The sequence below is a fragment of the Chrysemys picta genome, chromosome 2 (assembly GCF_011386835.1).
Source record: "Chrysemys picta bellii isolate R12L10 chromosome 2, ASM1138683v2, whole genome shotgun sequence".
NCBI lineage: Eukaryota > Metazoa > Chordata > Testudines > Emydidae > Chrysemys > Chrysemys picta.
The window spans coordinates 49,923,937-49,939,763 of record NC_088792.1 but is presented as its reverse complement, the minus strand read 5'-3'; the positions used below and the strand labels follow the sequence as shown (position 1 = coordinate 49,939,763).

Below are 15,827 nucleotides of genomic sequence, written 5' to 3'. Positions count from 1 at the left end.
CTCTGGCTTATGACTCTGATTGACCCTCTGGTTCTGACATTCGACTTCTGTCTCTCTGGTACTGATCCCTGGCTCCGCCTCTGGCTTATGATTCTGGTTTATCTTTCGCTCTGGCATTGGGCCTCTGACCCACTCAACTTGCAGAGCAGAAGAGAATTGGGACCATGTGCTGCATATCGATGGTCTTAAACTTCAAGGACAAAGCAGGGTGGTGAGTTTATTATATTTGTGAAATTTAAAAGATGCATTGTACAGTAACACGTTGAAAGAATAGCCATTTTTTTTGCAGATTTCATTGTCTGATTGTGGTCTGTGTACCACCTCCAGCCTGAGTGGATCCACAACAGCCATCTGTGCAGTATCCATGGAGCCACTCCACATTCCTTTTTGTACTCAGCCAAGCCAGCTGATGGTCAGAAACCTGCTGGGGAGCCTGATTGTAGAGAAGCAAAGAGGCTTGCGATTTAGTCCATTCTACAATATTTTGACTCTTATATGGGCTGTAACTAAGGAGTCCAGTTTTCATTTTAAACCAAAGCCAACACACACAGAGAGAGAGAGAGAGAGAGAGAGAGAGAGAGAGAGAGAGAGAGAGAGAGAGAGAGAGAGACATAAATTTTACAAGCATCAGTTTTTAAAAGCAAACCCTGCAAAAAAAAAAATCAGGAAATGGCAATATTCTTTTAGAGGACATCCAGTAGAATTCATCCTATTTGCCATCTCTGCTCTCCATTGTAATTATAGCCCTGTACCTCTTCCTCTTTGAGCTCTCACTTCTTGCATATCAGCAATATGGTAAGCTGCGTTTGTGTATGTGATGATACTCAGTGTCATGCAAAAAAGGATATGAGGCTATTTTAAACATCTTCCAAGGTTTTCTTCTTTCTTTTTAAAAAATCTATTTTATTTCTGTTTATTGCTCAAATATCTGCTGTTACAATTCAAATTAACTCTAAAAATGATTTAAAAAAAATAAAACTGGAAGACACTCGTTGCAAAATATAAACATTGAAAATGAGTAAAAATTAAAACAAACTCAGGATCTTTAGGTGTAACACAAGGCAACTTGACAAATAATTCATCAGGGTAATTGAAAAAAATGTAACTTGAGTGGAACAGTAAAAACCACAAACAATGTCCCTGATCATACACTCTGCTCCATATGCACAGATCTTACCCATGCAGCATAAAGACATGGCAGTTTGCCTGTATGGAACAAGATGCAAGATTGTGGCCAGTATGGATACTTTGTAATGATGCATAATCCCATTTCAAAATCTCTAACTAGACAAAATAACTCTGATTGTACTAAATCTTTCTTTGGGCTCATTCTTTTTAAACACAATGACGCCTGAGAAACTAAATAACTGAATACCGAATCTCAATTTTTTTCTTTATTAAAAATAATAAAAATCCAACTGTAACGATGCTGCCTTTGGTGGGACCCAACTGAGAGTGTCAATTCAGGACAAATTGCTCAGAGCAAGGCAGTTACAGCCCAAGGCTGTGGTTCCTTTGCACATCAAGGCAAACCAAACCAGCCAAACAGAGGGGACTTCAGTTTTACCCCACTGGCTAACCACAAGTCACACAAGCAATTCCCTTAGACAGGGCCGGCTCCAGGCACCAGCCCACCAAGCATGTGCTTGGGGCGGCGCTTGGAGGGGGGGCGGCGCGGCGGGGCGCTCTGGCCCGAGAGCGGGGCCGCGACTGGGCTCGCCGCCCTCCCCGCGGTGCTCCTGCCGCCGGGGGCTCTCCGCCCTCCCCTCGGCACTCTGGTTGCCGGGGAGAGCGGAGAGCCCCGGCCGGGCTCGCCGCCCTCCCCCCAGCGCTCTGGCCGCTGGGGAGAGCAGAGAACCTCGGCCAGGCTCTCCGCCCTCCTCCCGGCGCTCTGGCCGCCGGGGGCTCTCCGCCCTCCTCCTGGCGCTCTGGCCGCCGGGGAGAGCAGAGAGCCCCAGCCGGGCTCGCCGCCCTCCCCCCGGCGCTCCGGCTGGTGGGGGATTGCTCGGCGCCCTCCCCTGCCGCGCTGGCGGGGGTGGGGGGGCGGCGGGTGGCTTTTTTGCCTAGGGCGGCAAAAAAGCCAGAGCCGGCCCTGCCCTTAGACACTCCAGTTTCCCAGTATCACCACCAGTGCCACTTGTTATAGGGATGAATGGTTATGAAAACCAATACCCCAGTAAAAGAAAAAGGTTCTCCCGATCCCAAAGGACTAAGCCCCAGACTCAGGTCAATATACAAATCAGATCTTACCCACAAATCACGCTGTTGCCAATTATTTAGAATTAAAATCTAAAGGTTTATTCATAAAGGAAAAAGATATAGATGAGAGCTAGAATTGGTTAAATGGAATCAATTACATACAGTATTGGCCAAGTTCTTGGTTCAGACTTGTAGCAGTGATAGAATAAACTGCAGGTTCAAATCAAGTAAAAAATGATTTACCCATACTGATAGTATAATCATAATCAGCAAATCATAACCTTTCCATAGACACCTTACACGACAACCTTTGTACAATATTTGCTGCAAGTATATAACAGTGCTTGCACCAATGATCTATACAGTCACAGGTTATGTTAATAACATCACACCAGTATTCACTAGTTACAGAGATCAGCTACAACATATGTGCCTCCTAATGACCATGTAAACCACACTTGTTGAATGCACATCAAGTTTTTCCCCATTGCAAGAGTAACTTTGAACGAAGAGAAGCATGGTTTTTTTATGGGGGGGTGTGGAGGAGGAAACAGAACACATCACTCTTTTGTAGCAGTTTCTGTGGCCAAGATTTTCAAAAGTGTGCAGTGATTTGGGTTGCCTCAGTACTTGGGTGTCCAATTTGAGCTTGGGTCCTGATTTTCAAAAAGTACTGAGGAAAAATGAAAACACTTTTAAGATTTTTTTTTTCAAGTTGTCCACTCAAAAATTGAGGCATGCATGATTATTAAATATTTTTGAAGATCTTGTCCTCCATTTGTACTTTGAGGATCCTGTATACAGATTCAGACATATTAAGATTCAATGTTAATATGCTCAATTAGTTAGGTCCTCCTAATTTCAACAGAGTGATGCTGATTTACACAAGATGAAAATTTTGACTGATAGGTTTATAGAGTAATTTCTATAGAACCATATTAAACCTATTAATTTCCAGTCTCTTATGGAAAAATACTATAGAATTTAAGAGTACGTGGAATTTTTTCTACATTAAAGGGAAACAAAATGTTCACCAATAGTTATTAAAGGGACCCTGTCAAAACCATAAGGATTGAATTAGACCTAACACCAATGTTTTTTGGATCATAAATATCATCATGGATCATAGATATATATTCTGAGTGTGGACATGTATAGGTTTTCCTTTAATTTCTTTCTGCTTGGATACCAAAACACAGCTAGCACTACATATGTACACTTTGTCACATGCACATGCAGACTAGTATTGTAACAAACACAGAGGAACCCAATGACCCACAAAATTGCTGAAGAGTCATGCAGGAGAGTCATTATGGGTTATGGATTGTGGCGCCATTGTGTATGAATGAAAATGTCATATTATTTGTATTAGTACTTACATCTTTCAGTGAATTCAAAAAACGAACATTCCCCATGAATCTGGAAAGCCATGGCACTATAAATAACTTTTTCCTTTTTTACTCACTGGTCAGTTGCAGAATGGAGGCTGGGCATTGTCCATTAGATGAAAAATGAAAGCCATGTAGTCCTATTGTTTATAGCTTAAAAAGAGAGAGAGAGAGAGAGTATGTAAATAAACAATAATAACCAACATGCATCTGGTGTAAATGGATTGGTTTGCCTGATCTATGTTATGTGATGTCCATTCCTTTGTTATGCTAAGTATTTTCCATTTGGGTGAGATGGTATTTTTTTGTGCCTTTATGTCTACCAGCAGATGTAATCCAGACTCTAATTATGTCTATATTTAGTCCAGCTAGTCACGGCTTGTTTGTTTGGAGAGTAGATAATGATACAGTATCTTGTTCATTGTTCTACCGACCCTGCATATTTAGCAACCCGGAAGAACTATGGGTCGTTATCACAAATGTTTGCTTTTGTTTTGTTTTGTTTTATTGATGTTTTGTTTTTGTTTTTGTCTGGGGGAAAGAAAGGTCAGGTAAAATTATTATTTATGAAAAGTGGCAAATTGGTAGCCTTGAAAACTGACTACATTGTTCACAGAGCAGACATGCAGTAGTAGTACATCTGGTTCACCCCTGAACTGGAGAGACTGTTACCCCAAAAATGGATTATGGGATGCCACTATTAATCTTTCTATTACCCCTTAATCTGTCCTTCCCGAGGTAAAAATTTCCATGGTTGTTAAGGAAACACTAAAGAATATGGATATAACCTTCCGATAAAGTAATTGACACAGGCAGTATTCTTTCCAAAACAAAGTATCTTTCATTAATGTAATTTATAATCCCTAATACACCATAATTTAAAAATCCTAAACAAAGCACAAAATCCCTGAAACACAATCTCTTGTTGCAAATTAAAGCACATTCAAAATAAAATAGCATATAGTTTAAATGATTCTAAGCAAAACACTTAGTTACAAGTGGCCAGTTTGCAACAAATTGCTGACAGCAGTTCTTAAATTTGCTTTAAAATGTTCATAAGTAAAATATGAATTCACACACACACACTTCAAGCATATGTAACCCAGACACTTCCTGGTTTTGATGTTCTGTCCCCTCTAGTGGCACTGAGACCACTTAGAGAGAGAGAAAGATTAATGAGTCTGCTCTACAAGTTGGCTTTTAGCTCATGCGGTACAGGATCATACACTAAACTCCAAAAATCCCAGGTTCAATCCCAGCCACTGGTGACCGGGATCTGTCAGCGTTACAAGTGGGGGCTCGTCCTGGATTTCAACTGGGAAGTCTCTGAAGCTCGGGATGCGCTTCCTCTGCTACGGGAAGTACATAACCCACACACCTGCTGGGTGTGGTGTTCTGTCCCATCTAATGGCACTAAGACCACAGAGAGAGAGAGAAATTAATGAGTCTGCTCTACAGCCTTAACTACAAGTCAGTTGGCTTTTAGCTCATGCTGTAGAGGCTCATGTATTAAGCTCCAGAGGCCCCAGGTTCGAGCTCACCCACCGATGACCGGGTCTGTCGGTGTTACACATACACATATTAAATACTATGCTAAACTATACTACAATAAAAATTAAAACTGGCAAGCTTACTTTACAAATCTGTTGGCATCCCTTTAAAATCACGGGTGCTGCCTTATAAATTCTTTGGTATTTTTCTTTTGATCACTGTTGCTGCTCAGCTCCTGGTCAGTCAGTCTTGTTCCGCTCCAGTTTTCGTCTCATTTTCTCTGCAGCAGCTTTTCTAACTTCTCTCCAGCAGCTCCTCTTTGGCTTCCCTTGCTGGCTTCCATCTTCTTCCGATCGTGTGTGTCTCTCGCTCTGATTTGACTAAGGCCATGTCTACACTACCACTTATGTCAGCAAAACTTGTGTCACTCAGGGGCATGAAAAAAACACCTGTACACAATGCTATGTTGGTGGGAGAACTTTTCCCGCTGACATAGTTACCGTAGCTCGTTGAGTGGTTTTATTATGTCGACAGGAGAGTTTTCTCCCATCAGCATAGAGCAGCTACACCAGTGATCTTATACCTGCGCAGCTGCATCAGTACAGCTGTGCTGCTGCAAGTTTGCTAATGTAGACATGGCCTAAGAAACTGCCTGCTGGCCTTTTATACTGTCCTATTGGGACTTCCTTATATACCTGCGAGGGGTGTGCATACCTTGCACTGGGCAAGAAGGGGTTAACCCCACACTATGGGCAGAGGAAGTCTTGCCCCACCGGCCATGCTGAGCATGCTCCAACTGCTGCTTCAGTATAAAAGAGAGTAGTCTAGGTCAGTCTAGGCTGACCACTGAGGAGGAAGGATATGTTGAGGAGGCTCCAGCCCAGGAGCCGTTGCAGCCCCTGAGAACCAGACTGGAGCCCAGTTGCCTACAGCCATCCAATTGGAATCAGAGTTCCAGGGAGTTACCTGTGCCAAGGACCCTGGAGATCCTGACAGCATACAGACCACTGCTTCAGGAGACAGGGTAGGAAGTGACCTGGGTGGTGGTGAGGATAGCCATAAACCCCCAGGAAAGGTCAGCATGTGGCAGCAGTATTCCTGCTGACTTGGTGGCAAACATACTCACTCAGGGCCCTGGGCCTGGACCCAGTGGAGTAGGGAGTGTCTAGGCCCCCCTACCCCAATCATCACCCCCCAAGTGGTGGCCCCTGAATCTGGTCAGTAGGCCGCACAGCCCTGAACCCAAGGGCATCTGTATTGGCTCTGGCCATTAGGCTGCCTAGCCCTGAACATGAGAGAAGCCATATTGCCTCTGGCCATTAGGCTGTACTGTCTTGAGCCCAAGGACAGGCTGATGGACTTTAACTGTGGGGCCATCACGCCCTCGATCCGCTCCAAAGGGGGTTGGAGTGTGCATACCCCGCGACACTACCCTTTAGCAATTTCCCCATTCATGCATGCTCAGAACCACCATTACCTCAGAATTACAATTGACAGCTCTGAACTCTAAAACAAGTTATGACCGGTATGAGTGGGCTATGACTGGCTAGCTGCTCAGTTAACTGACCTCTCTGTTACCCCTTACTCCACATGCTCAATAGCCACCAATCTTGCATATGCTCCCTGTTGTCATTTACCTCAGAGCTGTGATTCTGCTGATCCACACACACACACATACCTAGCTCTTTCCCAGGGCACCATTTGAGAAATTTTGGGCCTTGCAGCTGAGCATGCTCAGGGTCTGCAGCGTTCATCTCAGGGTGGAGTGGCTTTTTTATTTTTATTATTATTATTCAGAATAAAGATTAGAAAAACATAGTGGAGACTAGAGAATTTCCCTAGTGATAAGACCACCTCGATTGATCAGAGGGTTGTGCACTCTCTGTGGTAGTTCATTCTTTAAATACTTAGTTTCTTTGAAACCGCCATCTAAGGTGCTGACTGTTAAGAATTTTTTTTTAATGGTGCTGATCAATTTATTTTGTGTTAGTCACCAAACAACCCTCAGATAATAACAACTTTTGATCTTTACCTACCTGAGCCAGAGTAGACCTAGTGCCTATAGATGAGTCTCTGTGTTTCATTGCTAATCATCCATATCTCCGACATTGATTTCAATCCAAAATCCTTCTACATCAGAAACTAGAATTTTGCTGCATATTATTGTCTGTGGATGGCATATGGATATACCAGAACAGCCAGCATCAAATAATTAATAAAATGCTCAGTGTTTTTTCAAAAGAACACAACATAACATTATCATTTAAGGAACAAAACAAATAAAACTTGAAGGAAAAATGGATAACTGCATTGTCATAGAGCCTAAAACAAGAAAGTGACTCTGCCCTTCGCAGGTGGGGTTCAATCTAGATTGTCCTAGTGAACCTGTTTCCATGACGGGGTCCCAGGCTCTGTCTCATCTGGAGTGCTCCCTTGGAGAGTTCTAGTGTGGTGTCCCATGATTGTATATCAAGGCTGAGGCTTGAAGAAAACGGCAGGCATGTCTTGAACAGAATACTGCTCTGCTTATACGGAAGTAACCAAATGGCAGGATCCTCTGTGTGATCCAAGACGGGGAAAAAAAGCCATGAATTGTTGGAAGGTGAACAACTGATATATTCTAAAATCAACATGAGTAGCATTGGCTGCATCAGTCTAGTGACCTCACATGTCAGCTTATCTGTGGCATGTTTTATGTGCCAAGAAAGGAGAAGGGGAAGAACAACATAAAATACTAAATAGCATATGAACACTGAGACAAGCAACTATTCTTGGTAGAGTGATGTTAAACAAATATGTTTAGAAAACCGTCATTTTAAAATGGAGTGACCTGGCATCTCAGATCACTACATTCAAAGTGCCATGGCTGGTGATGAATGTTCTGGAACCTTAATGGAGGTCACATCAGTTACTTCACAGATAAAAGTGCATAAAAACAAATTGTCCTAGCAACTGTCCCACATTTTCTGGTGCCAAATTCCCTCTGAGTATATTGTACACCAACCACTAGGAACAGGAATGTGAGACTCTAGAAAAATTTGAGGTTTCACAAAACTTCTATTTTAAGTTTTTAAAAGATTTTAAGATCCGCATGCATATTTGAGCCTAATTGCAGGCACAACTTTCACAGTTAACCGGCTCATTCTCATTACTTGAACATGCCAATGACTACAACGTCCAGCGGACTATTGCATATGCAATTGCCACAATTCTGCACTCAAATTAGACATAGAATTTGTATATTCTGGACCCAAACCCTTTTTTAAAGATTTTGTAAAAAAAATAAATAGAATTCTGTTGTGGAAAACTATTTTTGTTGGGTTGGGAAGGAAGACGGTATCTGCTTAAAAGGTAAAAATAACTATTCTTTTTCCCTCTCACTTTTTCCTGAGCTCTCTCACTCTCAAATAGCACAAAACCTTTTAAAGCAGAAGAGTGTTTGAATTATAGAATTCAGAAAGTTCTATAAAGGGCTAAATCACTGGATCTGATTTCTCCCAATTATAAAAGTGACTAATGCTGGAACTCTAAAATCTCTGAAAATAGAGAGGAAAGGGCAGTAGAGAAGGAGCAGAGAGATTAGGCAAAATGGAATGTCAGATGATGGAAAAAGGTGAAAGGGAAGCGAGGAAGAGTAGATGGGTGGAAATTGTCCATTTTCACCTTGCTTTTTCCTATTACCTTTTTCTCCTTCTACTCACAAGTTTTTATTACCATTATTAATTCCCCCCCCCAACAAAACACCCCAACATCTGCCAAAGTGATGCCCATTTATGTACTATTTGCCCCTATTTATTTCACCAGATAAAATCTATTAGCAGAAATGAGGAGAAAATTAAAATGCAAATGTTGCTACTAGAGGCTTCCTTAAGAATGCAGGCATTGCTAAACTAGGTCAGACCAATGGTTCATTGAGTCCACTAACCTGTCTTCTCACAGGGGCCAGTGCCAGATCCTCCAGAGGAAATGAATAGAACAGGGCAATTTTGAGTGTCATCCCAACAGCTTCTGGCAGTTGGAGGTTTAGGGACACTCAGAACATGGAGTTGCATCCCTGACCATCTTGGCTAATAGCCATTGATGGACCTACCCTCATGAACTCATCTATTTTTTTTTAACCCAGTTATAATTTTGGCCTCTTGGCATCCCCTGACAATGAGTTCCACAGGTTGTCTGTGCATTGTGTTAAGTATTTCTTTATGTATGTTTTAAACCGGCTGCCTATTAAGGTCATTCAGTCACCCCACATGCTTGTGTTACCTGAGGGGGTAAATAATACGTCCCTATTCACTTTCTCCATATCATTCGTGGTTTTATTGACCTCTATCATATTCCCCTTAGTCATCTATTTTCTAAACCGAACAGTGTCAGTCTTTTTGATCTCTCCTCATATGGAAACTGTTCGATATTCCTAACCATTTTTGTTGCTCTTCTCTGCACCTTTTCCAATTCTAATATAGATGATATTTCAGATGGGGTGACCAGAACTGCATTCAGTATTCAACGTGTGTGCCTACCTTTCTGTATTATTATCTATCCATTTCCTAATGGCTCTTAAGATTGTTAACTTTTTTTTTTCACTGTGGCTGCACACTGAGTGGATGTTTTTAGAGAACTATCCACGATGACTTCAAGATCTTTCTTGAGTGGTAACAGTTAATTTAGACCCCATCATTTTGTATGTGTGGTTGGGATTGTTTTCCAATGTGGATTACTTTGCACTTTTCAACACTGAATTTCATCTGCATCTGCTATTTTGTCACCCAGTCACCCAGTTTTGTGAGACCCCTTTGTAGCTTTTCACAGTCAACTTTGTACTTAACTATCTTGAGTAATTTTGTATCGTTTGCAAATTTTGCCACCACACTGTTCACCCCCTTTTTCTAGATCATTTATCGATATGTGGAATAGCGCAGGTCCCAGTACAACTCCTTGGGGCAGTGGCAGATTAATAATTTTGCTGCCCCTAGGCCGGGAAATAATTGCCGCCCTGGCCCCGCCCTGACTCTGCCCTTTTCCCGCTCCCATTCCAACCCCTCCCCAAAGTCCCCGTCCCAACTCCGCCCCATCTCTTCCCCTATTGGATCCCTTCCCCAAATCCCCGCCCCCGGCACCGCCTCTTCCCCCAGCACGTGGCGTTCCCCCTCCCTCCCTGCCCCGCAAAACAGCTGTTTCGCGGCGCAAGCACTGGGAGGGGAGAGAAACAGGACACGGCGGCACGCTTGCAGAGGAGGCGGAGGTGAGCTGGAGCAGGGGGGCGGGGCGCGGAAGGGAGCTTCCGCCCCTGGAAATTTGCCGCCCTAGGCCTAGGCCTTGTTGGCCTAGGCAATAATACAGCGCTGCCTTGGGGGACTCCATTATTTACTTCTGTCCATTGTGAAAACTGACCTTTTATTCCTATCCTTTGTTTCCTGTCTTTTTAATTAGTTTTTGAACCATGAGAGGATCTTCCCTCTTATCCCATGACTGCTTACTTTGCTTAAGAGCCTTTGGTGAGGGACTTGTCAAAGACTTTCTGAAAATGCAAGTATGCTATATCCACTGGATCACTTTTGTCCACGTGTTTGACCCCGCCCCGCCCCCTCAAAGAATTCTAATAGATTGGTGAGGCATGATTTCCCTTTACAAAACCTATGTTGACTCTTCCCCAACATATTGTGTTTATCTATGGTCTGATAATTTTTTTACTATAGTTTTACTATTTTACTATAGTTTCATCCAATTTGCCTGGTACTGAAGTTAGGCTTCCCAGACCATAATTTCCATGATTGTCTCTGGAGCCTCTTTTAAAAATAACTGTTAAGTTAGCTACTCTCCAATCATCTGGTACAGAGTCTGATTTTAAGTGATAGACTATATACCAGAGTTAATTGTATTGCAATTTCGTATTTTAGTTCCTTCAGAACTCTTGTGTGAATACAGTGTGGTCCTGGTGACTTATTACTGTTTAATTTATCAATATGTTCCAAAACCTTCTCTACCGATACCTCAGGCAGGGACAGTTTCTCAGAATTGTCACCTAAAAAGAATGGCTCAAGTGTAGGGATCTCCCCCGACATTGTTTACAGTGAAGACCTGATGCAAAAAAATTACTTGCCTTCCCCGAGTGTTCCTTTAGCACCTTGATCATCCAGTGGTCCCACTGACTGACTGGCAAGATTCCTGCTTCTGATGTACTTTAAAAAATTTTGCTCTTAGTTTTTCTGTCTTCAGCTAGTTACCCTTCAAATTCTTTCTTAGCCTGCCTTGTTTTACTTTTACCCTTGACCCGTGGCAGATTAGCCATCGGGCCAATGGGGCCCATGCTCAGGGGCCCCAACCCCGCTCGCCCAGCCCTCCTGTGGGGAGCAGGGTCAGGACACAGGGACTTGCCCCGCTCCACCTGCCCCGCTCCTACAAGCCCACGCGCCCCGACCCTGCTCCCTGGCAGGAGCGCTGGGCAGAGCAGGGCAAGCCCCCGTGCCTCAGCAGGAGCGCTGTGCGGAGAGGGGACTGCATGCGGAAGGGGTAGGGAAGAGCCCCCATTTGCTCTGGCCCAGAGCCCCACTGGCCCTTATCTGCCTCTGCCCTTGACATGCCAGAGTTTGTTCTCCTTTCTATTTTCCTCACTAGGATTTGACTTCTGATTGCTATAGGATGCCTTTTTGCCTCTACCGCCTCTTTTACTCTGCTTTTTAGCTGTGGTGGCTTGTTCTGTGTTTTTTTGTATTATTATTCTTATTTACTTAGGGGTAGACATTTAGTTTGAGCCTCTATTATGGTGTTTTTAAATAGTCTCTATACAGTTTCCAGGCACTTCACCCTTGTGACTGTTCCTTTTTATTTCTGTTTTAACTAGTTTCCTCATTTTTGTGTAGTTCCCCTTTTTGAAGATAATTGCTACTGTGGTAATTTTCTTTGGCATTTTCCCCCCACAAGGATGTTACATTTTATTACATTATGGTTCCTTGTTCCACAGAGACCTTATTTTCAATCAAAAACAATTCAAGTATTTTAATTATTTATTTTCAAGAGAAGCAGCTTAGAGGAAAATCAAAATGCCCGCAGAAGAGTTTCTTTAAAAATTTGCTTTTCCCCACCTTCCTAAGAAAATGAGATACAAAGATTGAAGTGGGAGTAGTTTGATAGTTTAACAAAACAAATAAACTGATTTTACTGACACTATGTAAGAACATTTGCTCTTTGGTATAGAACTTGTATTCAAAGTATCATATTTAAACTAGATAAAGTAGTCAAGTGAAAAAACCCTCCAAAAAGGTAGCTTCATAACAGGGAGCTTAGGACACGATTGTGGACCCGCCCTGAATTTGGAGGCAGCACCAGCTGACGCTGCTCAAAGAGACTTCAGGTTCTAGCACTAACTTAACCTTTAGTCTCTAGACGCAAATTCCACTAAATGCTAACAACTATGTGTAATGAATAGGGCTCTGTATCGGTCACGGAGGACGTGGAAGTCGCTGATTCTGTGACTTTCCACGACTTCCATGACTTCTGCAGTGGCCAGCGTGGCTGACCTCAAGGCTGCCCAAGCAGCTGGTCCCAAGGACAACCACACCGGCTGCTGCTGGAGTGGCTCCGCAGCCAGCCGCACCAGCTGCTGCTTGGTATAACAAGAATAACAAGGCAGGTCTGAGCAGCGGCCTGTGAGGCTGGCCCCAGGGACTGCCTGAGCAGCGGTCCCGGGAGCAGCGGTAGGTGGGCAGCCCCAGGAGCAGCCACTGCTCAGTGGCCCCCGGCAGTTGGTTCCGCTGGCCTTGGTGGCTCCAGCAGCTGGTGCTACCGCCTTCCCATCCCCCCAAAGCAGTGCCACCCCCACCCCGCAGATAAGATTTAGTCATGGGTATCTAGTACAAGTCATGAACAGGTCACGGGCCATGAATTTTCATTTAGTGCCCATGACCTATCCAAGATTTTTACTAAAAATATCTGTGACTAAATCATAGCCTTGGTAATGAATGATACTCCTCAGCATCCTGAGGAGCAAGATAAATTCCATAGGAAGCTGGGGTTTATTAGTTATTCATTCACTATTTACAGTAGGGTCTTATCCTGCATTTCTTAAGCACCTAAAAGTGAAGGATCAGGCCCTAAACGTGTATCTAATATGTACTCACCATTTCTCATTAGCCAAAGGCTGTGTCTATACCCCTAAAGTTGTACCATTATGACTATACCAGTGTAATAAGTAATCTACTGTGGATGTAGTTATACCAATATAAATGTGGTTATACTGGTAGAGCTTATTCCTTTATGGTAAGAGGAATAAGCTATAATAATAATGCCTAGCTCTTATACAGTGGTATAAGGCATCTTTATACTGGCATAACTGCATCCATGCTATAGGTCGTACTGGTATAACTATATAACTTGCAGGTCAGTGTATGTGAAGCTATGCTTGTCCTTCCTGTTCCCTGACATGGAGTGGGAGGGGTAGGGATGATGCCCCAGATGCCACGGGGAATGTTGGGGGCTGGGCGTGAGGTAGTTCTCCATTGACTGTAAAGGGAGGCAAGCCCATGCTTGTTGAACCTATAGGTCCACAAGAGTGTGCAGTATCTGTTTGGGCCAGAGAAGCCACATTTTGTCCTGATGCATCTCCCTCTCCTTTTCCTGATGGGGCTCCTGGGCCTTTCTCCATAGTGTTTGAAATATTCACCCGCCAGGCCCTCTGTTCATGGTCCAGTGCAGCACTGGCTTGCAGGATCTCTGAGAACATATCCTCCCGTGTCCTCTTTTCTCCTCACCGTGATCAGGTCATTCTGAAGCTGTAGAAGGGGGACGTCTTAAGGCAGTGGTCTCCAACCTTTTTCATGCACAAGATCACTTTTAAAAATGACCCCAGGATCTACCCCGCTCCTTCCCCGAGGCTCCGACCCACCCACTCCATTCTCCCCTCCTTCTGTTGCTCGCTCTCCCCCACCCTCACTTACAGGGGGTTGGGGTGCGGGAGAGGGTGCAGGCTCTGGGCTGAGGTCGAGGGGTTCGGAGTGTGGGAGGGAGCTCCGGGCTGAGCCTGGGGCAGGAGTGAGGGGTGCAGGAGTGAGGGGTGCAAGTTCTGGGAGGGACTTTAGGTGCAGGGCTCATATGGTCACACTGCAACTAATCTCATAGAATCCACTGGACATTTCATGACTTTTTCCTACTTATTAGTGTCATTTATGGTTTATAGATCCAAAATTCTTCAGGGATTGTCACAAGTCAGTGTAACATTCTCAACTGTGGGGTGTGCATTGGTTGAGCCTGGGGCAGGGGGTTGGGGTGCAGGAATGAGGGGTGCAAGCTCTGGGAGGGAGTGTGGGTGCAGAAAGGGGCTCCAGGCTGGGGTATGGGGTTAAGGTGCGGGAGGGGGTGTGAAGTGCAGGCTCCGGCAAGGAGGTGCTTACCACAGGTGTCTCCCAGGTGGCAGCACAGTGGAGCTCAGGCAGACTGCCTGACCGGCCTGGCCCCACGCTGCTCCCAGAAGCGGCTGGCTGCTGGCATGTCTCTGCGGCCCCTGCAGGGGGAACGGGGCAGCAGGTGTCTGTACACTGCCCCTGCCCCCAGCACTGTCCCTGCAGCTCCCATTGGCTGGGAACCACCTCTCCCACCAGGGGCCACAGGGATGTGCCAGCAGCCGGCTGCTTCCGGGAACGGCGTGGGGCCAGGGCATGCAGGCAGCCTGCCTGAGGCCTGCTGAGCCGCCAGACTTTTAGTGGCCTGAAGATTGCGATTGACTGGCAGAGGCTCCAGGATCAACCAGTCGATCAAGATCAATGGGTTGGTGACCACTTCCTTAAGGCCACAAAGGCAGCAGCTACAGATAAAACACAGAGGTCTTGTATTTATAGTCTCAACAGAAAGAAAAAGTTAAGTTTCAGAACTCCCTTCCTTTGCTTCCCCCAAATTTTAAACAAGATGTGTTTATTGACACTTTAGTTTTGGAGTGTCTCTGCCCAGCACTGCTCTCCCATCCCAGCCACGGTGAGTGTGACTCAGCAGGGATGTAGAGGGCAGATGTAGGATTGAAAAGGGAATTGTTCAGCTGAATGAAATGATAACATTTCTAGGGCAATGGCACCGAGTACTGGCAGTATTTTCCACAGGCAGTGGTGATTTAAGCTGATATCTCACTCCTGAAGTGAGATATCAGAAGCACGGAGAGCACAGTTGCGGCTGACATCCCAAAGCCTCCCGGCCCATATACCACTAGCTTTGGACTGCAATGGTGCCTGCCAAAGTCATCATGGACTGACATGAGGAGGAAGGCATATTTCTTCCTATGGTGGAGGAAGAAATAAGCCTGCCATCCCTAGAAACCTTTGTGGGAGGATTGCATTAAAGTTTCATTATAATCTCTTTGCAGGATTCAAGGGACATCCCCGTGCACATAAACAAACTGCTCTGCGTTCCCCCATCCCCCCCCCCCATTAATCTTATAGGGAAATGAAAAGCAGACAGCTCCACCTCTGTTTGTTGTACCGCTACCCCAATATGAGTAAAATAATGAAGTCAATACTTGTGTCCTGCTAAATTGGGGTCGGGCACCATCTGTACATTTAAACATTGTAATGGAAAATGTATTCACACACGTACCTAAGGTTCCTTCCCCTGTATCAGGTTCACCTATGCTCAGCTGTCAGGACTGGCTAGACTGCAGAGGAGTCTCAAACAGGTCCCAGCTTGTGGTGTAGGTGACCCCCAGGTCATGTGTCCCCCATCCTCCTCAATGTTCACAGCAGGGATCTGCGTCTCAGGGTCTGTGGAGGTAAC

General features: G+C 44.7%; 1 protein-coding gene across 1 annotated transcript in view; it reads right to left on the bottom strand.

Moving 5' to 3' along the window:
• Nucleotides 1–15,827, bottom strand: part of DYNC1I1 (dynein cytoplasmic 1 intermediate chain 1) — a 316,422-nt gene that overhangs the window by 284,082 nt on the left and 16,513 nt on the right. The window contains exon 2 of the mRNA XM_065587000.1: nt 3,665–3,740. Within this exon, the coding sequence (XP_065443072.1) occupies nt 3,665–3,693 (29 nt within the window). The 5' untranslated portion in view covers nt 3,694–3,740. The remainder of the gene's footprint in view (nt 1–3,664; nt 3,741–15,827) is intronic.